Here is a 26,754-nt window from a genome sequence, read left to right as displayed (position 1 = left end):
TGCTGCTCTCCACAGCTGCCTTTATTCTCTCTTCTTGGGAATTTCTTGGATTTTTTTAAATTTTCTTTTATAAATATGAAAAGAAAAATATACATTATTTGATCTCTGCCAGGCCACTAAAGCATGTGATGAGCTCACAGCAGAGAAGTTGCTATTTTTCTACATAAGCTGCAGTCAGCACCTCTAGTTACAATGGCTAATGCCTTGGCATGCCACAGAGGTGGCATCGTAGTTCTCAGTAGTGTGTGTTTACATCTCAGTATTTACTTGTGGTTTTGCACTATTCCATTATTTACAGTATTTATATAAGTCCTTAAATGACTCCAAAACACTTTGTCTCAAAATGTTTGTGATTACACTGACTGCAATGGCATATGCTAAATGCATCTTTGAACGGGTATCCTGCACTGGCACTGCAACCTTGCCCAGCCAGATCCCGCTGTCACGATACACCACTGTTACGGCTGAGTGCAACTTGATGTAGAAGAAGAAAGCACTTTGGTACATGCCAAGAAATATTGTTAGTATCATCTTCACTAGGGTCTTTCATCATATGCAGACATAATAGTGTAGGTCTTTATCTAAGGCTTTTAGACAAGAAAGTTTAAATATGAAATGACAATGCCCTGCTCAGTTTCAAACCTCAGCTCTGCGGTGAAGGAGTCTCTTTCTCCATCTGGGGGCATTTCACATAATATTTGTATTTTGTGGTGGAACTCTGCCAGCTTCTGAACAGAAGAAATCTCTTTGCTTTGTAGAGAAGGTGGGAAGATTTGCTCTGAGGAGCAGCCGTGGCTGTCGCAGGCAAATAAAGAAGTCTAAGATGCTGCGTAGTCCTGGGAGGTCATGGTTGATCAGTCCCTAGCAGCTGTGAGGCTAAGATAGTAAGCAAAAATTGTGACTTGTCTGAGGTACAACTCCCTCTTCTATGTATTGTTGGTTTTGTAATACACGGGGAAATAATTAGCAGCTACATTTTGAAGACTGTTTTACATTAGACCAGTAGGTTTTATTCTGCCTCTGTGCTGTCAGTAAAGTGCGACTGCTTATGGTTTGAAACTGTTTCCTGGAATGGGTAAGACTTTGGAGCAGGTGTTTGAACAAAATAGGAGCTTCAGCTGGGGAAAGCTGTAAATTACCAGCTGAAAATGACACACCACACTGAATGGAAGTAAATTTCTTTTGTGCTGGCATTCATTCCCTCCCCCCCCACGCACCTTTTCCAGTAACCCAGAAGCCCTTCAGTAACAAAACCACTCCTGGATCTTACCTTGCTTGGGTGAGAACCAGAGTTTGCATTTTACTTAGACCAGCACTAGCAAGGATTATGGCTACACCTCCACAGTTCTGCCTCACCAGGTACAAATGACAGCATATCTCCCATCATTGCTTGATATACAAGATAGACTCTCTTTATAGGGAAGAAGTGCTGCTGCTGAGTGCTCTCCTGCACCAGTGAATTGAAATGTTAAAATGAATGTGATCGTATACAATTTGAGTTACCTCAAATTTTTTGATGAGATTCTTTTCTGAAACAGTATACACCTTTTATTTTTAGATTTATTACCTTTAATTTGCATGTACAAAATTCCAAGTAATGTTTGCCTAATTATTATTATTCTTTTTACAATTAACATTTGTTTAATGTTGCTCATGGAGGTAGTGGCGGATGTTATACCACCTATCCTTATAATCTTAAAAATATTATGTAAAGAATTAAATTGGGTCAAATTAAGTGGATTTAAAATAGATTAGAGCAAACCAATGTATTTAAATTATTTATTATATGAAAAAAAAAAAATCACCATGAGAATTTGGCAAAATAGGACAAAAGGAAAAAAAATAAAGTTGCAAAAATATTTTAGAGCAGTTCTTTCCAACCTTTGATCTATAATAGATCCCTGGCAAGTCATCACACCTTGGTCAGTGGTCCATGCAACAGTCTGTCTTGGTAGAGTTTTCAGTTGTAAATTCCTTGGCAAGGACAATGATATATGTTAAAAACAGGTGAAGATTCATTGCACCCTCATTTATGAGCAATAGAAGTAGTCTACTACTAGGCTGAACATTTGTTTGTGATAAATTTCAACTTGTGAAGCAAAATGGGAAAATAATTTAGTTGTATTCCTCCAATGAGTGCTTTTAATTATGATGTATACTCTTGCATACCCTCCTTTCTAAAGAGCTATAAAGTTTCTTAAATGCTTTTTAAAAGCACTCTTTTTGTACTGTTAACAGTTTCAGTGCTGGAGTACTCTGCCCCTCACGTTTATGGGTGTATGAGTTGAAGGAATGGTTACTAAATGTCATCAGATAAGCCTCCTGTTAGAAAAAGAATAATGGAATCATAGCATGGTTCGACTGCCTGAACCTGCCGCCTCTGGTGTGCTGTGCGGGAGAATAAATGTCTTTCAGTCATGCAAACTAGTTGCAGACATTCAAATCCTTTGAACTCTAATAAGAAATGCACACTTACTTTAAATAGTAAGTGACTAAGCATATAAATGTCTTGATCAAGCCATCAAAAAAAAAAAAAAAAGGATGGGAGTTCTATTTACGTTTTGTTATTTCTGTCTGAAATCTCTATTTTACTCTGTGTCTTTGCTTTGTAATGTTCCCTGCTGAGAAGGACAGACTGGAAACACAGTAGGGATCTTTGCCTTTTAAGTTGCTCTTTGCTTTTGCAGAGGGCTGTGTGCTGTAAGACCCAGTGTATTTGTCCAGTGTTTTGCTCAGCATGAGAGGAGCCTGACTATTTAAGAAAGGCAGGAAACTATTATTTGGTAATTTTAGCTACATTTCAATTGCAAGTACTGAAAGAGCAGATGGAAGTTTAAATATATGTCTTAAGGTCCATGAATACAAATCAGTTCAGCTTTTGTGCTTTTTGACTCTGATTGGGAAATTTTGAAACTATCTTGAATGAAGGATCAAAAGGCTAATTCTGAGTTAAATTCGCCACAATTATGATTTCACTGGTTATGTTTATCTGAAGTGCTTCTCTAAGATTCTTTGTCTCCTTTTCTTAATGTTATATGTAACAGCTACTGTGATAGAATCAAACCATAGCATGTTTTACAAGCAAAGCTTGATTTTTTTTATTGCAAACCCATGCCCCTTTGTCAAAGTCAAAGGATACATGCTTTACATGCTAATTTTCTCTGCCAGGTAATTTAGCTTCCATTCACTGTTTTTTTTTCCAGCATGACAAACTAAATGATATGGCAATTTCTGTCCTTAAGGCATGTTTTTTCTTTAGAACGGTAATATATTGATAGAGAGTAGTACAGAGTCAGAATTTCCTTTTATCTTAGAGTGGTGTGATCCAGTGTTGTTTTAACTAATTCATCAACTTTAATCTGTTATTATCTTACCTCCAAGTTTTTCCCTCAGTTGCCTAAGATTCAACAGATTAACAAGGGTCATGTGGCCACAACTACACTGTGAGTCTAGTCCAAATGCTACTAAAGTAAAAGACACTCTTCATCGACTTCAGCGAGATTTAGATAAAGCTCATTGTTTTCTTGCTCTTTTTATCACTGCAGTACCCGACAACTGAAATAACTCTTCTAAATATCAGTGTCTTCAGATACTTTGCATTTCTGTTCTGAGAAAACATCCAAGCAAATATGAATATAACCAAAGTAAATTCTCTCTCTGAATTCAGAATGACTATTTAACTAGCTTTAATATTTTGATACGCAATGCTAAGTTTCACCCACAGTCCATTTTCTTTACATAGAGGTGGAGGCTTAGAAGAAGGTTAGACTGTCTATGAGGGATGGAAAAAAAAAAGAACTTGAATAAAATAATATGGTTGAAAAAGCTTCTGTTTTATTAGAAAGTTCTGGAGGACTTTTGTGATCAGTTTTTCATGTTGGCAGTGCTTGTAAGTGTGCCCATAACCTCAATGCTGAAATAAAGTCTTAATTTGTTTCCAGTTTGAACATTGTGTGATCTCCGTTTCCTTTTTCGTTCTCCCCTAATGCCCACGTAGTTAAGCACTTCTGAAGCTGGCTTTCTAAGTTGCATTCATCTGCATGAGAGTGTTGTTATAGGCATGTTTTATGGATGTTTCTGCTTTGGGAACTGTGACAATAGCTGATAAAAATATTTCTAAATACAAGTTTTGGAACGCATCACATTTTTACTTTCATAGGTTCACAGCCCACAACACAAAATATGAAATGAACTTGCATGCATGTTTCCAGTTATCCACCGTCTAATTTTTCCTTGGAGGTTTTGTTAAATTCATTTGATCCTAGTTTTTTATCTGTGAAACTGGAAAAAAAAATGTGATTGTGCAGCTTATGATGTCTGCCCTCCCACTCTTTCTGCTTGTTCTATACCAGTGTTGCCTGTCCAACAAGTGTTCACACCTCATTCTTTCCTGGGGATCAGGGTTTGCTAGTGGTTTACAGCTTCTTTGGGTTTCTCAGATCAGGGAAGAGTAACCTTTGCTCCATTAATTCCAAATCAGCTGGTTCAGATACCAGAAATATTTTAGTAGCCTTAAAGAAGAGCTTCTTCAGACATTTTTCCCTTGTTTAGGACTACTGTGGGCATTCAGTTGTTTCAAACCATTATTGTACTCTTCTTTGGTGAAAAATTATGCCCGTTGTATTTCTGTGGTCTTCTGTGTTAAAACATTGTGCTGCCAACTGCTGAGGTATTCGTAGCGTATGCTTGCATTCATAAAAATGCCACAAAATCGTTAATAGCACCAACTGAAGAAAAAGAAATTGTGAATGTATCTTGACTTTGCCACTGTAATAGAGTGGATAGTTGAGGTGTTCTCAGCAATGTGTACTGCATATGACAGGGACAGAAAAAAAAAATCAGAATAGTGGTCTGTGCAAATCTAAATCTTAATTTGTTTTGTTCTGCCTTAGCTTGTGGCCGTGGGTTCTACAAATCATCTTCACAAGATCTGCAGTGCTCCCGCTGCCCTACTCACAGCTTTTCTGACAAGGAAGGATCTTCAAGATGCGACTGTGAAGATAGCTATTACAGAGCACCTTCTGATCCACCATATGTCGCATGCACAAGTGAGTCAGTCATGAATTTAATAGTAAAGGACATTGCTTAACTAACCAGGTGCAGTCATTTGTAGCTGGTAGTTTCGGATGACTTTTCCTATATTTGAAAGGTACATTTACTACAGTAAATGAAGTTGAAAGGCAGAGGGGAAAAAAAAAAAAAAAAAAAGTTGACAGTGAATATGGAATCAGCATAAATGTAATTTTCACATTTGCTTGATATAACATTGGAAAACATTGCATGTTGGGTAAACGTGTAACTCATTGTAATAGCATACAGGCATAGTTTTCCCATGGCTTTAAAATTGTTGCAGACAATATGCTTTATGTGATATAATACCAAAAAAGAGTAACATGAAAAGTAACCTGTGTGGATTTGAGCTTTGATTGAACTGTAATTGTAAGGCTTAACCTTCCAACTGCAAATAGACTAGCCTGCACAGATTGGTGGTTCAAATAGTGGAAGTCTCCTAAATCCAAAGCAGCGCCAGATACCTATAAATCACATCAGAGCTCATAACAAAGAACTAGATGAAGTTGGTTCTGTATGTTTAGAAGAAAGGAACAAATCCTACACTAGGAAAACTATAAAAGGCAACCTTTAAGGTACATTAACCAATCTTTTTAATTGCACAGAAGAGAAACATCTCAAGTCAGTTGCAGTAAATACACAGACAATGGTTAGCCTGATGCCTTAATGGAAAATAAATAAAGCTCTTGCCAAGTGAGTTCAAGGAAGCTTTTATACAGCTTGTAGTAAAAAGTAATGAAATGTTTATGTGAAGAAAAATGCTTCAACTATTTTCTGTCTTAGTAATTAGAATGCTAGCTGCATGTCCCATGGTGGTTCTGTGCATGATGCTGGACTTTTTTGTGTGTTACACAGGACCTCCATCTGCACCACAGAACCTCATTTTCAATATCAACCAGACTACTGTGAGTTTGGAGTGGAGTCCTCCTGCTGACAATGGGGGAAGAAATGATGTGACCTACCGCATTTTGTGCAAGAGGTGCAGCTGGGAGCAGGGCGAATGTGTTCCCTGTGGGAGTAACATTGGATATATGCCCCAGCAAACTGGATTAGTAGATAATTATGTCACTGTCATGGACCTGCTAGCTCATGCTAACTACACATTTGAAGTTGAAGCTGTGAACGGGGTTTCTGACTTAAGTCGTTCCCAGAGGCTTTTTGCAGCTGTTAGTATTACCACCGGTCAAGCAGGTAAGTTTTCATCACTTATGAATCTCAACACTAAGAGAAATTGGGAACACACAAACTGCAGATGCAGTAAATCAGGAGCATGTTTGGTGTGTTCTGGCTCATTAGTTTTTTCACCTTGTTAACTAGTTAATTTGAGTTTATACTATTTCATGATAATCTGTGCTGTTTATTGGCCTCAGGAATTACTTCAGAAAGCAACATGAAAGACTCAAAGAAGACATATAGCTTTATTATTATTATTATGCAACATTTTTTTCTTATGTCACTGTAAGTCATTCCCTAGTATTTGAAGAAAAAGTAGATGCAACAGTCTTATGCAGGCTTCATTTCTGAATCTTTTAAACCTATATAGGAGTCCTGGGTCACTGGAAGATGTTTTGGATGACTGATAGTTTTTTTGGTGTTCATGTTTTCCCTCAGGATTACATTTCTAATTTATCTTATATTTCCAGATATTTGATTATGAGATTCAGTGAGAATGTGATGATTATTCTTTGTTTCTTCTACTTATCATAATCTGACAGGTGAAATGTCAGGGAAAATAAAATCAAACTAGCGTATCACCCCAGGGGGATAAGGGCTTTAGTTGTCTGCATGCTGAGTTCTCTGATTTGGGATTTTGAAATGATAGGTTGCTTCTTCTTAAAAATCATAGGCCTCTGGATCTACTGTAGTTCACTGTAGGTTCTAAGAGAGGATATTAAAACTAAACTTTTGTCTCTTTTTTATCTTAAACCGAACATTAATTGCAAGATCTTGCTTCTAAAGAAATGCCTTAAAAGAAAACATGAGCTGAATAACTGATGTTTGCTATAAGAACAGCAGACCAATGTTTAGAAGGATATTTCATAGTTACATCTGGGGCAAAATTTTTATTGTGATCAACCTATTCTTTTTTTAACCATATATAATTTCTTGTAGAATTGTTCCCTTACAGTAATGCTTGGCACTAAGGACAAGCTTACCATACACAGACAATGAACAAACAGGGAAAGATGTAGTTATTTAGCTACTTTAAAGATGGTCACTTAAAAAAAAAAAAAAGTACAAGATATTTACTTCAATTCACATTCCCCACTCCTCACCCACAAACCTAGGATATTTTATGTATTTGTTAAAGTTATTCCGGAATATTTATGGGTTATTTAACTTCCCCATAGTGCTTACGTGCATACCAAATCCACATTTCATATGATTTTGGAACCGTCTCTGTGACTGAAAGGATTGCTCTCTGTGTTCGTTCAGTTCTTGAGGTTTCTGATGAGTTTTTGAGTACAGAGAACTTACCCTGAAACTATTCTTATTCCAAAGATTATAGTATTTTAGCATCTTGACTCTTCATCTTTAAAATAATTCTCTGTAATTCTTCAAATGTACACAGGTGGACAGTGTTCTGCTCTCTGCAGATGTCTGTACAGCTCTACTACATAAAGAGGATTTGGACTTTTTCCTATTTAGCTAAATCAAATAGGCTTTACTTCATGTTCTTTGATGAGTCAGTGGCACACAGTATAAAGGAAGAGACAGTATCATTCAGTGACTGGTATCATATCTTGGGAAAATGAAGTCCTATTCAGAACTTCGGTGTGTTACCCCCAAGAAAATTCACTATAGTTAATTCCCCTGAGGTCTCATAGTCACAGATGCATAAGGTTTTTAAGGCAGGAGACATGATATTGTTATCCTGTGTTATGTTATACATGAGCTATATGATTTACAAAATGATCCTTACGTCAAGTCCAGAGATGTTAGTGAAACTATAACGTGCATAAGACATCGAAATTGGACCTAGTGATTTCAAGTAATGGAAAGACATTCACCCACTTAGACAAGTTGTATAAGAACATGCAGCAGGACACCTGACCCTGTTCGCCCTGTTCTCTCCAATTTGCTGTGGGATTATGCACAGGCAAGCATTTCCCAATGCTGCAGAGTCCGAACACTGTCACTGCTGAGAAAAAGGGTCCTCGTACAGCTGAAGCTTTGTCTATTTAGCACTTCCGAATATCAGAATTTAAATGCTTCCAGTTAGGCATATAAAAGAAACATACATAAGAAACGTGTTTTGAAAAAAAATGGCTTTAAGTTCTCTTTGTTAGTTTTCTCTGTCTCTATAAAGAAGATAACCCTTATCCTTCTTCATTAAGTACTTTGAGATTTTCTGATTTAAAGTGCCATATATATATGCCACATATATAAAAGTGCCTATTTCACCTGAATTACAAAATTCATGTTAAAGAAAATACAGTCTTTCAGAACAAATGCATTCACAAAAAGGAAAGACTTCTTTTACATTATTTTTTGTAACAGCATGTTGTGGATCCTAATACGGATTTCTTTGGTTTCTCAAGGAGGAAAATATTTTAGGTGGAACAGATTGATGACTATAATTGAACAGAAAGAGACTGGTTGCTCAAAGGAGACTGTTATGCTTCTGTGCTTCTATTTTATTTTACCACAGAGAGAAGGAAAATGTTGGATTTATTTATAGCCAAGTAAACTAGAGTTCATGCACCTCTCATTTGTTACTATGTGACTGTTCAATAGTTTTGGAAAAAATGACTTTTTCTATGCCCATATGGCTTTTTATGTGTGTAAATGTGTCTAACTAAACCTTCTTCACATGTTATTATGCTAGCACAATAGGTGGCTATATATAATTACTAGGTTCACCAGTTGCACAGAGACTTGCAGTGAGGTTTTCCCTTTGTAGTTTTGTTTTAATTGAATTGATGCTTTCTGGTCATATTCACAACGTTCAAATAATTTTGTAATGATAATAGGATATTATTGATAAAAGAATGGGGTTATGGGATATATCCAGTGTTTTTTCACCTACATATAACAAACTTCTGATGTGACAAAGGGAACATGTCACAGAAAAGAACCAGATGGTTGATAAAAACAACAACAACAAAAAACCACCTATTTGTATTTATAAAAATAACATAACAAAATGACTACAAGTAGGAAAGTAGCATTTCACATTGCTCACATACATAAATATGACCTACCACTATTCATTTCCCTGTGTTAAAGTCTTTGTGACTAGGCTATCAGTTGTCATATGGCATATTTTTATGCCGCAGCCAAGAACCGTGAGGCTTTTTGTTTCACTTTGTTTTGTATTTTTTTTTGGTTTTTGTTTGTTTTGTTGTTGCTGTTTTGTTTTTTAGACAAAAGCGTAAAAAAAATGAGCGAGAATCAGGGCAAAAGATTAAGTGCCCTAAGTCCCCAAGGAGTAAACCATCTTATTTCATATCTTGCCCATCTAGCATCATATAAAGAACACAGGATGTCATCCCAGTAATGCAGCTGGTCTATGTGAACCCCTGCATCCTTATAGAATTCAGATTTAAAAGTGACCAAGCCCTAGTTACAACAGGGGGATGTACTGAAGAGCTGCAGCTGGCAAACAGCTGACAAACACAACCTTTGCAAGCTTATTGAATGGTTGTTTACGGAAGATAAAATTTGCCACTTCCCTGCTAGGATATTCATCTTCAGGTGGTACTGGAAGTTCCTTTTGATCTGTCAAATTTATTTCCAAATTTCACATTTCTTCCATAAAACGCTCGAAAGTCTAATGGAAATGTGTAGGTTTCACAACAAATGAATATTTGTCAGATCTTGGCACTCACACTTGTAAATACTGAAAAAATGTTTCAATAATAATTGTATAATTTTTCTCTTGACACATTTGCAAAGATAATACATTTTTAAAACTGTCTTTCTACATCCTTTCCTCTGAAAACTGAATAGACAATGGACTGGTCTCTGGTAAGGGGTGATATTCATCCATCCTACCCTGATTCTGTAAAAGATTAAGATGGGTTTGATGAACCTTGTCATTCAGCAGGGTCTGAGAAAATTTAAACCATACTGAGTCAGTTTGAATTGTCTTTATTTGAAAGAATTGTCTTTACTAGAAAGAAAAAAACATATCAAAGCATACCCAAGGAGACACTCATCATGTCTTATTACTGTAACCAAACATGACAAACAAAAGTTAAAATGTCTGCTCCTAAGCCTGCTCTCTGTCCTTATGCAGGGAACAGTTTCTAATGCTTGCTTCTTCACAGCAAGAGAAAAGTCCCCCACAGCACTGTTAGCTCATGCTGCCCATTCAGATGCACTTAATGCTGACAACTTGAAATGGTTAGAAAAATGGATTCATTCCATAATTGAAGCATAGTCTTTAGTCTTAAGATCACTGTTTTTAGTAACAACTTATTTTGTATATGCTGATTTCCTTTCCCTTTTTTTGACCTCTTAGAGTTCATATTTTCTGGCCTTTCCCTACAAGAAGCAGATCCCAAATCTCACACATGTACAAAACAAAACAAAACAAGAAACCAAACAAGACACCTGAATCTTTCAAAGTTGCATTATCCCAACAACTTGAAGAGAAAAACATCACCTGCTATAAAATCACACCTATTAGCAGGAGTACAAGTGATTTATATGGCAAGAAGAAATGAATGAAAGCATGTGATGGGTTCTGCTTTTCTTAGGTACTTCAAAAGTCTTTCTGAACAGGAGAGATGCTTTGAATTTCCCCGTACTCAGATTATCCTTTGCTCATTGCTGCTCATCATTTTTCTCTTCTTCGCTTCTGTATTCATTTTCCTCAGCTCTCAATTATCTCTACTCATTTCTGAAAGTCTCCTCTGTCATAGTCTCCACACTGTTGACCATCTGTTTGCTTGCTGTTCCCTGTCAGTCTCACTTAAGCTCGACTTTTCTTTAGCCATGTGCTAAAGCAGAGGCAGCAATCAAGATTTATGCCTGTGGTTTTCCCGGTCACTTTGACCTCACTGTTCAGTGCTAGTCTCACTTTTCTCCTTTCCCCAGACCGTTGTAGTGTCTGCCCATTCTGTCTCCATGTTGTTTTAATCTACTTTCATCTATGCCTTCCATCCAATGATCATGTCTGGAGGTACATGATGGCTTATTATAAATAGCTTCAGTGTTCAACTGAACACTGTTGGTATGTTTTCCCATTTCAATGGACTACCTTTGGCTTCAGGTTTCATTTGATTTCCTGCTAGTGACTACTTTTTGAGCTATGCTTCATCTTCCAGCTTTCAACCGCAGATCAGCTTTCCCACATTGATAGGATTACATTATCTCTATATATACTTCAAACCATTGCTTCATTTAAAAATAACTCCAATTATAAAAATCATGTTTTTCTTTTCTTTCTAACCAAACGTTTTCCTGGGAAAATTATTTCCTATAGAAAGACATTTTTTAAAGCTAATTTTTCCTAACTACTTGCATTAAATTGTGGTTCTTAGAAACACATATGTTACAATGATGGTTCTTTGAGTTTACATTTTGCTTGGTTTATTTAATGGGAGCTACAAAGATATCAGTGCCTATTATTAATAATATTTAAGATACATTCTAATCTATTTTAGCTTTTTTCTGGACTAGTAGGCAGACAACATAGTTCTACTGTAAATGTTCTGCACTCCATGGCCACCTATTTAAAAGGGTAAAATTAAAGTAAAAATGAACATGTGGTAGTTATTATTCCTCTAGTTTTTATATGTCCTTTTAATACATTTCAAAAATGGATTGGTTTATTTCTGTGTACTAAGACTGTCTGTTGGTCTCAAATCACATTACCCTAGGCTAATAATGCAGATATTTTGACAGGAGGTAGTTTGCCTGAATTAAGCTGATGGATAAAAACTTAATAAGAGTTCCAGTCTCTGTATAGCAAATACCATCAGATTGGTGAAAACAGTTTGTTCATTCACTGATTATGTCAGGTCATATTTAATGCAGTGAAATCCACAAGGTTATAGAGATACTGTAGAATTGCTAGGTCGGGCATTATTGTAAGATTAGTTATATTTTATTATTATTATTATTATTTATTTGTTTTTTAGGATTTTCACAAAGAAGGAAACTGTTATATAGACTATAATAAACTATGGCATATATGATACATAGTTTTGACAATTTTATGCATATATGTAATATGTATATATATAGATATATAAACTTTAAATAATAAGCAATATGTCTTTAAAAAAAAAGCTTACTACAGAATAGTCCATTGATAGTATTTGCTGTTTTCTAATATATTTAGTTCTAATTTGTTCTAATATTTTTCACTGAAAGATAGGAGAGAAAGCAAGAAAACAGATGTTAGCTGTGTTGCTTAGGGTCTGATCCTGCACCGCTGAAGTCAATGGAAGTTTTGTCATTGACTTCAATAGGAGCAGGATTTGAACCTTATGCTCTATCAGAACACAAAGGAAGCAAAGCAATGGGCACTTTGTCATCCTGAAATGAAACTTCATATCACATTTTGACTCTGACTGTAGCAGGTTTTTGCACATCAGTTTGTGGCTGAATGACATTTGATTTTTTATTCAAGTACACGAGAAATATGATTTACTTTGTTTTTGAAATGGGTATCAAAACTCCCCTGTACAGCTGTACCATAAAAGTTTTTTAGAAACAGATATCATTTTTTTCCCAAGATATTAAGAGAGTTCTAGTAGAGACTGTGAATTTTACAATATTTAGAAATAAACATAGTAGGAAGCTACAGTAGAGCTTTCAGCTACATGAAGACAAAGTAAAGCTTCAGCTTCACACAGCCCAAGCTCTGATTTAGGTATAGACAGATCAAGTTGCTAGGTATGTTAAATGTTTGGTAACAACCTGCTGGGAGGAGCATAACAGCCACAGGGCTGTTACTTTCCCGTGCACTGAACTATTGAAATAGCAGGTTATGTCATCACAGTCAAACATGTGCTACTAAAGCAGACTTCTACCAGTTACAAAACAAGTAACTATGTACTTGAGGAAGAAAGCGATATGAAGTACAGTCTGTCCAAAGAAAGGAGAGTTTTGTTTGCCAGGGTGAAACAGGAGACTTGGAGACACTTTTTGTTCTAACGTTACAAATATATACTGAACATCTCCTCAGATGGACATCCCCTCAGTTACTCCAATTGTCTTTTTTAAAATAGTGATGAAAATCTAAACCTAATCCTGAAAAGAAAAATGTGTGTGATAGCATCACATTTTCTATGACTGTTTCCAGAAAGGTTTGTGAAATAAGAGCTCTACTTCTGACTCCTGCTAGGTGAGTTTTTAGCCTTTTGCTTTTTCTTTCCTTCACCCATAGTTAGATTGCATCTCATGGTGGTAGGTCCTTTTAGACTGAATGGGAGCTAAACAGTACTTGTGCTTTATTATACAATTTGTGTAATGCAATTTATTATACAGTTAGTTCTGTAAAGACCTGGACTAACTCAAAGACTTTCAAGATACCTGCAGTTCAAAAACAAGAAATTGCACGATACATTTATATATGCTGATACACAGTCAGTGTAACTAGTTATGTGCAAAGAAAGGTTTCACATATTTGATTTTGGCAGCAGAACTGCATCTCCAGATCTTCCTTTTTCCACTTCCAGTTAACTGTAGTATGATATCTGGATGAAGTATCTATCTAAGTGCTGAACACCACCAGTAGGATTTCATGAATGCAATGCTATTTATTTGGTATATTGGCCAAATATGTCATTCCTTTTCCAAAATAATTTCATGTTGACGACTATGAAAAGTAGGTAAATATCTGTTCTGAAACTTTAGAATTTCCTTAGGAATTTCTGTTAGGCAAAATAGTAGGATGATTATATAGAGACCTAAGAATAGAGGAGAAGTACAGTGGAGAAACTGGCAAAAGGGAAAGCCTGTTCTGATCCTGTCATAAATGTTCTCAGAAATGTCTTTAGTTTGTTTGGTGGAGGTTCTTTTTTCTCATTTGTACCTAATAGTGATGCTTGCCTGTGATACTAATAGCTTGCCTCATAAAAGCATGGTGAGGATTTGCTTTTCAGTATTTACAAAATAGTTTTGATCTCCTTCAATTAACAAAACTGAAATCATTATATCAGTACATCAGAATAATATAAACTACTTAAATTAATCTAACAAAAACTGCTGTACTCATGAGTTCTAAGAATGTATTTCAGTAGTGTAATTTATTAAGATGTTTCATCTGTTTGTTATGTTGCCTAGAAAGAATTCAAAGGATTCAAAGATCATAGTTGTTGCGAAATAAGACATTAGATATTTTGACCCTGTATTTCCTTATTATTGATGGTTTCTTTCAGACCTGTTGAAGAATTCAAGTCCCATTGTCACTAGAACAAACAAAATCCTCTAAGTGCACAGATGCTTTTCAATGAGAAATGAACACTATTGAAAGGTGCTATTGCAAATACATAAGTGCCATCATAACTGAAATGCTCATTGAGCTTGTATGTACTAAATTAAAAAATTCTTCAACTGTAACATCTCTCTAGAGTGAAACATTTGATGACAGCATGGCAATGAGCCAGCCCACTGTAATGATTCCTGTGGAAATCTTTAAGAGAGAATACAGCTTATAACAGGGAGAGCTAAAGAAGTTTCTCCATTAAGCTTAAATGATAGAATAGCTAAGTGTGCAGCTTCTATCTAGATGGTAGAGATTGCTCACATTGGTGCCTATTTAATAGCTGAAAGATCTTTGTGGTGAATCTATCACAGCTAGTGTAGTTAGTATGCCAAAAACGTGCTGCGTGAAGGGGCAGTGAATGTCTCAAATCAAGAGCTTAAAGCAAGGTTCAGTCCACCACTTAGTGTTGAGGTTCAATCTCATAATTAACTGTCTAGCAAGAGTCGCCAAGTAGATTTGTCCAGCATTTTAAGACAATGTATTTCCAGTCTGCTTTATATATGTATTCTCATTAGAAATATAGTCAGAGATTCTTTTCTTTTTTCCTCTTTCAGGACAGATCATATTTTATTCAGCTACTTACTTTTTATTTGTTGCATGTGCCAGCAAGCCTACTTTTTTTTTTTTTTTTGGAAGAAAAACACAGTTTTAGCTAAACAGGCTATTAGGTGAAAAAATACAAATCTTTCATTTCTGGTCCACGGCCTTCCGGCTGTTTTGGGGAGTACTGATAGCCCAAGAATGGGTGGTTCACTTCTGGCAGGCAAGGGTGAAGATAGCCAAGCTTGTCTGGAAAGCTATAGCAAAGTAAAGGTCCGTGAAGAGCTGGGCTTGATCCTCCTAATGCTAGTGGGGTAGTAAGAAGAGAAGACATAATAGTGATAGCCATTGCTGACTTACCAGTGATGACATCTCCACGGGCAGCAGCAGATTCTCCAGGTTCTGGAATAGTCCCAGAAATTAGTACGACTAGACAATTTTTGCCATCTCTGACATTTTGCTGCCCTGCGTTGGCTTTGCTTGTGATACAAACAGCCCTGGCTCCATGGGTATGTTCCTAATTGAACAGTTATATCTACTACTCTTTAGTTTATGAATTGTTTTGTGCAGTTCGGCATTTTTGTAGTTCTTTCCTAGTATAGTCAAAATATATCATAGTGTCTATTTCTAGAGGAAATTCTTAGGGCAATTTACTGAGGAAACCATGGTTGAAGCCTGCAAATTGACTACAATAAAAATGTTGTCCTCAGTTCAATAGTTAACGTTAAGATAGGAGATGCTGATTATTTTTTTCTTTGCTTCGTTAGTGATGAATGGAAGCAAATTTGATGCAGACAGCAGTCTGGTGGAATGATGCAGAGCTACCTATGAAAACACCTGTACTAATCCACCAATGCAGTAAATTATAGCTACAAGCAAAAGACATTGATCCAAGCGGATCATTAACAGCTTTAACCAACTGATCCAAGTAATAGGGTAAATGAGAGAATGTTATCAAGATCTGATTTTTACAGCTGTCAACTACAATTGTTAAAACATGGTAACCACTTTCTCTCAATTTCAACCATTTTATGACTTAAATTTAGTATATGCTACTGTGGGCAGTCAACAAGGATCAATTAAGTGGTAAACTACACAGGAAAAAATTGCCCAGCTATCATGCACTCCATTTACCAGGAGGTCAGTCACAAAGGGAGAGATAATTGCTGCAAGCCAGCAAAATTAATCGGGGATGAGCCAGAAAGGATGATGTATGTTCTGTGACAAAGTACGTGACAGAGATGTATGCACAAACCTGTAGCTGCTTGCCTTGTTGAGGACACAAGGACAAGAGAAGGAGACCTGTGAAAAACAATTAGCGTGGCTTCAGTGTGAGCAGTTCTTAATTATCCATAACATGTCGACATCAGATAATTAGTGTCCCAATTTTTAACAATATTTGGTCATTAACTACAGTAGAATAGAGAAGATAAAGAACAGAGCCATTTGTCTGAGCTACGTGTTACATAACTATGTCTGCCTGTGAACATAAGTCAACTAAATCATGTTCATGAAAATGACACAGAAATCTTCTTATTGTTCAACCAATATAAATGTCCTAAATTCAAGCTTATAACAAACTGCATTTTATGTTTCCAGAAGGTAGTTTGTTAAGACTGTGATAGCAACCTACAAAATAAAGCAGGCTTAAATGACAGCTGTAGTTTAAACCCCCAAACTTGCTGATTTTTCATCTGTACTCTTAAATTTTCAGGATAATCTACACAGCAAGCAGGATAATTCATATGACTTAGGCCATTTTAGTGTTCATGCTAATATAGAAAAGGCTATTTTTAGTTCAGTTTCCTAAAGAGACCAGGCTGTGTGAGTGTGCTATCTGTGTATCTCTTTGGACAATTTTCTTTCATCTCCTTTCAATATTTTTTGATCATTTTTAACTACGCTTGACAGAATGGTATAAATCTTAAACTCCTACATGAAGTTAGCAGTCCAGTGAAGACCTGTACCATACTGAATGAGATAAATCCTGTATCGGGTGTAAGTGAATCCACTTGAAACACAGAAAACTGTAAGAAAATTATTCACAAAACTGCTGGAATTTTCTAATGTTAATGAAAGAATTCTGAAAAGTGCAAAAGGGGGTGTTTCTTATCTTTCTTCCATCTTCTTTCAGCTATGTACAAGCACAACAAGACAGAGGATAAGAGGGGGAGATGCACGTACACATATACATGCATATTTGCAGCTTAATTATTTTAATTTCTCTTTCTTCTACTGTATTTTCCAGACTTTTTAAGCCAGATCTCACCTCCTCTGAACTGACCTGTAAGAACAGGTCCTGCCATTGTTATTCATAGCTTTTCTTTTTAAGAATGGCTCTCCTAAACTTTCACCTGTGCTTCAACAGTTCATAGTTGTACAGGATTGTCCACTGAATCCAGGGTTTCCACTCATGTTTGCATTTACAGAAGCAGACCCTCAAATTTCTGTATCTTCTTTCTCAGACTTGCTGATGGATGTCTAGCATCTCTCCTTCTGACAGTCTCTGTCATCTAAGTGTTTCTCCTTTTTGAGTACCGCATTTCCTGCTGTGTCACAGAGTGCTCATTTTTCTTCATAGCACCCAAGCTCTTTTCATAGTAGCAGCTGAGTCAGCAGGCCAGATTCAGAGCCAGTAAACTCAGATGCTTATGTGGAGAAATGCCATTTACTTCGCTAAAGAGTCTATTTAAGTTCATAGAGTCTCTAATCAAGCCTGTGAAATGAGGAATTCAATGGTAATATTTCAGAGCCAACGCTCTAATGATCTGTCTCTGTGGACCTCCTGTGGAATTATTCCAAATATTCCCCTGTGTAGCTGAAATCAGAATTTCACCCTTAGTTCTAAGTATTTGTACTGCAGCTTAACTAGCAATGAAAAGGGAAACCTGTCATTGTGCTTTATATTGTGTAGATTTAATCTCATGAAACATTTTAGGGCTAAACATTCTGCTCTTTGATGTTGGCATTAAACATTAGCATTTAAATCTTTGGTGGATATTTACATTGTTGTAGTCAGTGGAGATTGACAGATTTCTTTAGGGAGTGATTTGGAACAGAAGCCAAATTTAGGAATTGTGCATTGACTCATCCTTAATTACAGAGGAAGCTTTAGATTACCTTCCCTATTTAGTCACCCAAATTAACTGCCAAAAGTAAAATGCCATGAATGCCCCCTTCCTCCCGCCCCCATATATGCAAATGTTAATTTCTGCCACAGTGTTAATAGTAAATATTTGCGTGATTCTTTTTATTTTCAATAAAATACTTAACAAGTACATTAAAATATAGTTTATTGTCTTCAGGATTTTAAGACTCCTTAAAAAATAGTTTGCTAGTTCTAATAGTAATTCATGATACTAAGACTGTTTGAAGCTTTTTTACCGTTGGCAGAATTAGCTGAGATATTTAGTGAGGATATGCACGTACAGGTGTGTCTTTAGGGTTATTTCATTTGATTACAGTTTACAGCACTAATGTTAAAATGTTTCAAAAATGTAAATTATTTATTCTATGCTTTCTTTCTATTTTAATAGCAGTTAAGAGCCCCCATTAGGTGGGCTGCAGGTGCCTTACAGTTTATCTTACCTACAATAATGCAGTGATGACCACCCATCAGCATTATATACATTTGTGTAGGCAATAAATTAGCTCAGCCTTGCAGTGGCACAGAATAATTACAAACAGATAACCTTCCATGAGCAATAAATCAGAGTAAGTGAACTCCTTCACCATCCTCCTGGGAGCAGTTTTTCAACCTTTGCCCTAGAAGGTACCTCAGGCTCCCAGAATATTATCGCAGTTGTGATGTTTTAGAGAGTAATTTCTAGATGCCAAAGAGGAAACTACCTTTCGCACCTTTGCTGACTACAGCAGAAGTAAAGGATGGAGGTGATCTCTCAGTCAGAAAAGTCCATCCTGCTTAGCCATTTATAGATCAAAACCAAGAGCTCAAATGCTCCTTGGATACTAGCAGACAGGCAGTGAAACCCTTAAGAAGCATGCATTCCCTGTTTACAAAAGCTATGCCCACACAAATAAGGCCAGGGTCCATGGTCAGGGCTAATGCTTGCAAAGTTATACCTGTTTATCTCCCCAGACTGTGTGTCTACATCGAGGTTTCCCACCAGGGAAGAATCTCGGCCCATTCTAACTGTAGACTCGTGTCTGAACATTGCCTAGCAGGGAGGCAGCTAAGCTAAATCTGTGCCCAACAGGCTAACCATGCTAATGCACTAACAGCATGAGCAAACGTGTGTGTATACCCCATCCTCAACTCTACCACAGTTTAGTTTAATAGTCTAAGCTCACTAAGTTCACTGAGCTGTATTTATAGATTAAGAGGTCTATAAAATTTAACTTCTTGGAAAGTACTGTAATAGGCTAATCTTAAAGTGACAAAACTATGCACAAAATCAGCAAAAACTCCTTTCCTGGGGGAAACACCACAGCTGCCAAGTATGGTGAAGATAGTGAATGGTTACCAAGCCTCTTTTCTTACAGACTCCTGTGAATACAGAATACTTACGCAGATTGGGAATAGTAATGCTCAGTGCCACAAATTCTGTTTTGAAATTTGTGTGTGGTTTAACATTGGACATACAAAAAGGGTTTTGGTTTGGACTTCATATTTTCAAAGTTTACATTAGTTTTCAGTATTCATTTAAATTTTCATTTCAACAACTTGGTATGAGGCCTAGGGAAGGGAAAAAAATCAGAGGACACAAAAAATAGTTTAGAAGTTATTTATGAAACATGCAGAATTGATGTTTCAAAATCTGGGAAAACCTTAATTATATTTTGGAGAGAAGAAATTAAGTAAAGGATTTCAAAGGTCTTCTTGCTTATTTGTGCTCTGACTCAAAGGCAGTTTTAGGTTTTTCTTTAAACCTGGTAGGCTTCTAAGGCCTTCAAAATGGCTATTTACTGCTTTTAAAATAAAGAAAAGGATAGAATAAATTTTCTTTTCATTTAACTTCCACTGAAAAGTTAGATCACAACCTAGAGAGTTGTGATCTCAAAAATCCATTGAGATAAGAAGGTAATTATTCAGTTATCCATTTTTGCACATTTTAATCATCAAATTTTACATCCAAAGAAAGATAGTTTTGACATTTCCTCTAAAATCTGAGAAATACTTACTCATGTAAATATTTCTTTTTTTTTTTTTTTTTTTTTTTTTTTCAATTAGGGAACAAATACTTAGAAATTTGCACAAGCAAGCAATAAAAACTGACTTGATCCTCTATTTTTTCTGTGTTCAGAAATGCATTTAGTTTTCAACTTAATCAGTACATCTCAAGGGCACCTTTGGTGTAAAAGGAGTGCAGTTTGACCCCTGTCGCTTTATAGTCACTGATCTCCATTAGACTGTATATCCCACTGGGTAGTATCAGTTGCCCTTTTGTTATTGTAAGCTCTTTCTCTTACTTTTACTGTTTAAATAAATATATTGAAGTTAAAGAGTTAATGACAAATTCAGGAAGTCTTGACTTAACGGTGATGAAGTGAGACGTATTTTGTGCCATTCAATGTACACAATTTATAACCCCATTTGATTACCGCAGCATGTCCTCCATTTATAAGGATTGCACCCGGGGGACTAGTCGACTTACTAATTCATCACTTGCTGCCTTTTACGGTTGCAATACTCCTTTATGGGATACAAGCAGAGAGTTCTAGTAATCCGAAAAGTGCCAGCTGACTGGTTCCACTCTAGCTGACCCTTTGTCTGCAGGCACAATGCTGATAACTTCTCTAAGGGTTCCTCTTTCTCAGAGGCTGCATTACAGTCCTGCCTTTTGTCTTAGGATGGGAACAACACCGTGGAGCTGCACTCAACAGCCATAGTTGTTGCAACTGGCAGGGAGGAAAGGCCTTCCACAAGTTAACCTGTAGCTTTTTTTAAGTGCCTTTTGATTTATCTGTCACCTGATCCATCAGCAATGAATAATTTTCATGGAAGGTGCACTTTAATTACCTTCCCATTTGACTAGCATTATCATGCCCTATCTAGGTAATTAATCTCACAAAGTATCCAATTTCAGTCTTTATTGCTGGCAGGCAGGCCTTCTGAATTATATGTGCTTGAACGGGCATTGGGTCTGTTTTTAAACCAAATAGGCCATGAAACAAATCTTGGGTCCTTTTTTTTTTTTTTTTTTTTTAATGTTGTGGTCTGATTGCTTTGGTTGACACAGCTAAGATTTGCACAGTGTAGAGCAGGAAGGGGCACTGGTAGAAAATGGTGGCTAATACAATGATAAAATAGCAAAGATCATAAAAGTCAATCAGTCTCTGAAGAAATAGTTACCATGTTGTGAAACTAGGTAACGAAAATAATTTTTCACACTTGAATAATGTATAGCTTTTACAGTATGAACTCTGTATGCCAAAGTTTCTTTGTAGAGCTGATGCATTCCTCCCAATATCAGAACAGGAATTTGCAATTGCATTCAGGTTTGTGTTTTATTGCTCTGTGGGTGAAAGACAGACCTTTAAAAATGTACTTTTGAATCAGCAGATTAAGTATCCTGGTAATAAATTTTTAGAAGAAGTTATTATTTTTTCTCATGCCTGTCTCATTAAAAATGGTAAAGAGTTAAGGTATTTGGAAAGCTGAACAAAAACTATCTCCATGAGTGAAAATAAATAATACTGTAGTGAGAATGTTTCATTCAGTTGCCTATACTTTAGACATACTATGTCTATTTTTGAACTTTGCAATTTTTCTGAAAGTGTCTTATCTCCTCTGTTTCCTCTCAATTCCCTTTCCACCCAGCAAAGAACATTTTTTACAGGTTAAATTTTACAAAGGTTTTGACAGAAACATCTTACCTCAAATACACTTGAGAATTCCATGTGAATTTTCACAGGTCCATTTCCTAGACTATGGAAATAAATGTACTCTACAGCAGAAGCTGATAAGAATGTGTGCTTTATTTAAGGTTCATTTATTGAGTACAGAACAGATTTGTTGAATTAGAAAAATGTTTTCCAATAGAATTAAGAAAGTATGAAATTTGTAAAGGAAATTATGAAATCTTAAGATAGCAAGATTTTTCTTTCTTGTCATCATTTTAAGTTAGCCAAAACAAGCTGCTTGATATCCTTAATATCCTTACTAAAACCCCTTAAAATAAGCAGTTTTACAAAGGCAGTACTGAAGTTGTAGCACTGCTTCTTCTTTACTCTTTGCAGGACTTCTTTAATATCAAAATTATTACCCACCAGAAAATTTGCTTTCACATTTAATGGAGTGTTATCAATAATAATAATGATAATGATAATAGTAATTATTATTGTTATTATTAATTTGATTGTAAGTTTTCCACATATGAGAAAATTTAGTATGTTTGTGTCTTATGCTTGGAAATATTTTAAGAGAAAAAAATCTGAAAATATTTAACTGGATGAAAAGCAGAGGCCAGTCTCACTTCTACCACTTTGAACTTCAGAAAATGAAAACAATGAACAGTATGGAGATTGATCCTGGAACCCAGAAACTTTCACCTTTAGGTCACTAATTCAAATTCAGTCAACCCAAGCAGTGACCAAAAATTGTTACCATATGACAGTTGTTTGTGAACTGTGTGGAATTTAAATGATGATCTCAGTTCATTTTCTTTTTCATAAACATCATCATAAGCAGTGCTTTTGGAAGTCACTCAAAAGAGAAGGTAAGATTAAAGGAGTGTGACCTGGTAAACTTTTCACTCCTGGTTATGATCCCTTCAGGTGAATGCAATAGCTGGAGAATTTTACGTTGCTGATGTACCACCAGAGAGAATTTGTAATTGTACATATTCTCTGGATAAAGAAAGAATAAACTAATTCAGTAGTTTATTCCTTAAATACCATATTTTAATTAATTTGTGACCCAGTGTCCTAGAACGATTGCCAGTCTCATGCATATAAAAAGAAAAAAATCAACTTCCTTTTTTTTTTTTTTTTTTCCTGCAGCTTTACCAAATGATAAATTGATCTCTTTAGTTTTGCTTGCAGTTTGCCAGGAAAGAACATATTTTAGTACTCAAGTAATGGTTCCTGACATGTATATTTAGATTTCCATAATGCTATATAGTAACTGTTTTCAGTCACAGGAATATAAAAAGCCTTAAAAAAGAAAACTCAAAAGGACTTTATTAAAATGTGGTCATTTGCAGAGCATGAAGGATCTTTGCCAGCTGCCAAGCTTTAGCTTTGCTGCTAACTTTGAAGAGAAATACAATATTTGGTCTGAAAATTATTTGTGCTCTCCAGTGTCACAACTGATGTTGAGACAAGGTACAGGGTGCTTAAATAGTCTTTCTTCAAGACTGTGGCTTTAACAACTTTTAGAATGCTGACAGAGCAAAAAGCATGTACAAAATAGCCATTTTTAAAGGTCATTTAAGGTAATGTACAGCAGCTCTGTCAGTTGAGACAAAGAATGGTCTACTGGTTAAGGCACTAGACTGGGGCTTTGGAGATCCATGATAAATTACACAGTCAGTCCCATAGGCGTCTTGTGTTACTTTGGATAAATGACTTAATCTCTTCATGCTGCTGTTCTTCTTGAGAAGAATGAGGATAATGGGACTTCCTCGCATCAAAGGAGCATTGTGAAGAAAAATCCATTTGTGTATAGATACTATTTTGCTAGTGGCTATAGAAGTGCTAAGATAGGTTGAAGTTATTAATCTTCCTGCTTTTTTTTTTCTTGTTATAATGTATAATGGAATTAAACCCTTCTTTTCATGTTAATCTAGAGCTGTTGGTCTTCTTTGTTCAGAAATGGCTAAATTCTTCTTGACCAGAATACCTGTAAACTTCCCTTGACAGACTTTTTTGTCCCTCTATGTTTTCCCTGGGAACTGTAATGAAAGAGAGATTGTAAACAGGACTAGTACAGTATATCAACAGCTTTTTAAGAAAACTTGGGTCTTGTGGATTTTGGCTGGAGGATTCAGTGAGCAGGTAGCAGGATTAGCCCTTAAGGATATTTTAACAATATACATGTTTATTTAAAAATCCTGAGATTGTGACCTTTCTGAAATAGTTTGTTCTTGCTGGAACTTTGCTTTTAATCACTAATCATTATGACATTTTATTGGCAACCTAATCCTTATGATTCCTTATGCAATGTTCTAGATAAGTATCCCATGGGACAAAAACAGGTCTTTAATATAGCAGGTTTTAAACTGTAATACTGATGCATTCCTCCATTGCCTAATTGCACCCGGGAAGATCTGTTCTTGTTGCAGTTAATAAGCTGCTTACATAGTACTCGAAAATAATAAGACTGGTCACATTAAAGTTCTCTTTCATGGCTCATATTTTATCTCACCGCACAACTCCAAATGAGAGAAATGATGTTATGGAAACCAGCACCATTGCTCTATATCTTCGTGTAGAAATACCTTAGGATTTTTTTTATACTGACAGTGTTCCAAAACTTAGGTGTCACCTTTCTGCCACATCACAACACCATTAAAGCTTAAGAGGTTGTTCAAAAATATGGACATACGATTTTTAGCTGTTGTTGTAATTGCTCCGGGGTAAACAATTTTAAATCTGATGGTTTTCTAAGATCAAACAAAAATATGTGCAAAGGACAACAGACAATACTAAATTCTGGGGACCAATTTTGTTATTTTTATTTTTCATTTGGAATACAGCTAAAGTCAGTTGTAGTCCAGAAATAAAACTGTAGACATTCAGCAAATTCAAACCTTTAATAAAAGTGGCTACCACAGAGTAAATTTTAGAGACAAACACTGAGCACAGTTTCCCACAACCCCAGGTGATGATGAGCAAAGGCAGAACTATCAAGAATGGATAAAGTTATTAAATGAATTCCTTGTCTACACATTCCAGAGATTTATGGCCAACTTTGCACTATCCTGTCACCATAGGACTAAGGAATCCTTACCCTTATATGGCCTAACCTGAAGTTTCAGTGTTTTTTTTTCTAATCTTCTTTCCTTTCCCTTCTCCAGCCCTTCTCCTTGCCCCTTCTCTTCTCCCTCTTTTCTTGGCATTTTACGATCACTTAACTCATTAATATTGCGTAGAAGTTAAAACATTGCAATTCACTTACATGTCAAATTCCAAAGGTTTTCAAAATTAATGTTATTGCTCTTATAAATAAGGGTTTTAGCTGACACCACTATCAATTAATATAGTTCATATTCTTGTAAAGCAGTTAGGATTTGTATGGAATAGAGTTACATCTTCCACATGTTTTTTGAAACAGAATAGAACTTACTAGTCCAGTAAATACTACAGTTTCTTTTTTCTTTTTTTTTTAACACCACTGTAGTAAGAAAATAGAACAAAACCATTATTTTTTAAAAAGAAGACAGAAATTGGAGCCTCTTTATCTTTTCCTGTGCAGCACAAAAATGTATTCAGTTTAGTGTAATTCCATAATGCACTCCTGAACTGTCAGATTTCTAAATATGAGCCATACATCATGACAGCGCAGAACAATGTATTTTGTACCAAAGCAGTTCTATTAGGGAAGGTGAAAATATGTTAATCCTACCTCGATCATCAGGGACCTATATGGATTTGCAGTACTCTTTTAACCTTGAAGTGAGTAGGTGATACCACTTCTGACTTATCTGTTCAACTACAAATATTATTTTCTGTTTGACAATATTATTTATGACTTCATAGACATCAGTAGTTATTATTTGCATGTATGCAAGCTACTAAAAATCTCAGAGAATCTTTTGTTTCACCTTTTTTTAATGGAAATTCTCTGAGGGTTTTTATTTTTTTTCCATAATTTGTATCCATTTCCAGTCAGAATAATAATTGTTATATTTTACTCTAGAAATTCTGGACATAAAACTGCTCACAGTTTCTTCTGCCCACATATTGCACTGAAATGCAGGCTAGTGTAGGAAAACCTGCCATAAATCTGTTATGCTCATTTATAGATTATTGCACTGAATTGTCTCAAATGCAATTTCACAATAAGAACACCTAAAATCACCATTATAAAGTATATTTTGACCTTTTGGGAAATGATCATGTTAGGTGACCAACACTAATTATATTATTAAATCCATTGGGGGGGGAGGGGAGGGTAGAGAGAGAGAAAAAAAAAAAAAAGACAGATAAAGTAATTACAGGTTTTACACTGGATAAAAGCCTTTATTATTATTATTATTTTTTTTTTAGAGGTTATAAATTTGAAGTACTACCAGACAAATCTCTTACAGCAAAGTATGCAAGTAGTTAGACTTTGGTACGAAGTTGTGAATTAAAAACTACTCATGTACTCATCATATGAAACATCTTGGGGAATTTTGATTTTTTTCTTTTTCTTTCTTTTTTTTTTCTTGTCATGAGCATACATAGAAAATCTCAAGATAAATATGTCGGTGGTGCAGATTTAATATAGTGTAATATCTGTGGAGATTACCTGTGAAAAAATAAAATAGATGAGGCTCAGACTCATAAGAGTTGAAAGTAACTTCTTCACTTTTGTGGCATTAGCTGCTGTATTTTTGTTCTTGCATTACTGTCTTCCATTGCTCTTTGAAAAATAAAGAGAAACTTGAAACCAGAGGCTTGGTAATGGGTTGATTAATGGCATTTGACTACAGATCAGTTGTGGTTTGTTTGTTTGTTTGTTTTTAATGGATATTTATACTTTAGATTGAATTTCACAAAATATTTAGCTTAGATTTTACTTAAGAAGTATG

The 26,754-nt window shown here is 35.7% G+C and overlaps 1 protein-coding gene across 10 annotated transcripts in view; it reads left to right on the top strand.

Annotated features, from left to right (window-relative positions):
* The window catches only part of EPHA7 (EPH receptor A7), a 171,147-nt gene that overhangs the window by 50,841 nt on the left and 93,552 nt on the right, over positions 1-26,754 (top strand). For 9 of the 10 annotated variants that reach the window (XM_040552967.1, XM_040552974.1, XM_040552968.1 and 6 more), the window contains 2 exons: positions 4,893-5,048; positions 5,926-6,261. In XM_040552967.1, the coding sequence (XP_040408901.1) occupies positions 4,893-5,048; positions 5,926-6,261 (492 nt within the window). Of the gene's footprint in view, positions 1-4,892; positions 5,049-5,925; positions 6,262-14,408; positions 14,528-26,754 lie in introns of those variants that run through there. The other variant, XM_040552979.1, reaches the window with a different exon arrangement.

This window comes from Cygnus olor, chromosome 3 (assembly GCF_009769625.2).
Source record: "Cygnus olor isolate bCygOlo1 chromosome 3, bCygOlo1.pri.v2, whole genome shotgun sequence".
Classification (NCBI taxonomy): domain Eukaryota; kingdom Metazoa; phylum Chordata; class Aves; order Anseriformes; family Anatidae; genus Cygnus; species Cygnus olor.
Note: the sequence above shows the minus strand (reverse complement) of the source record. Positions and strands in the feature narration are given on the sequence as shown.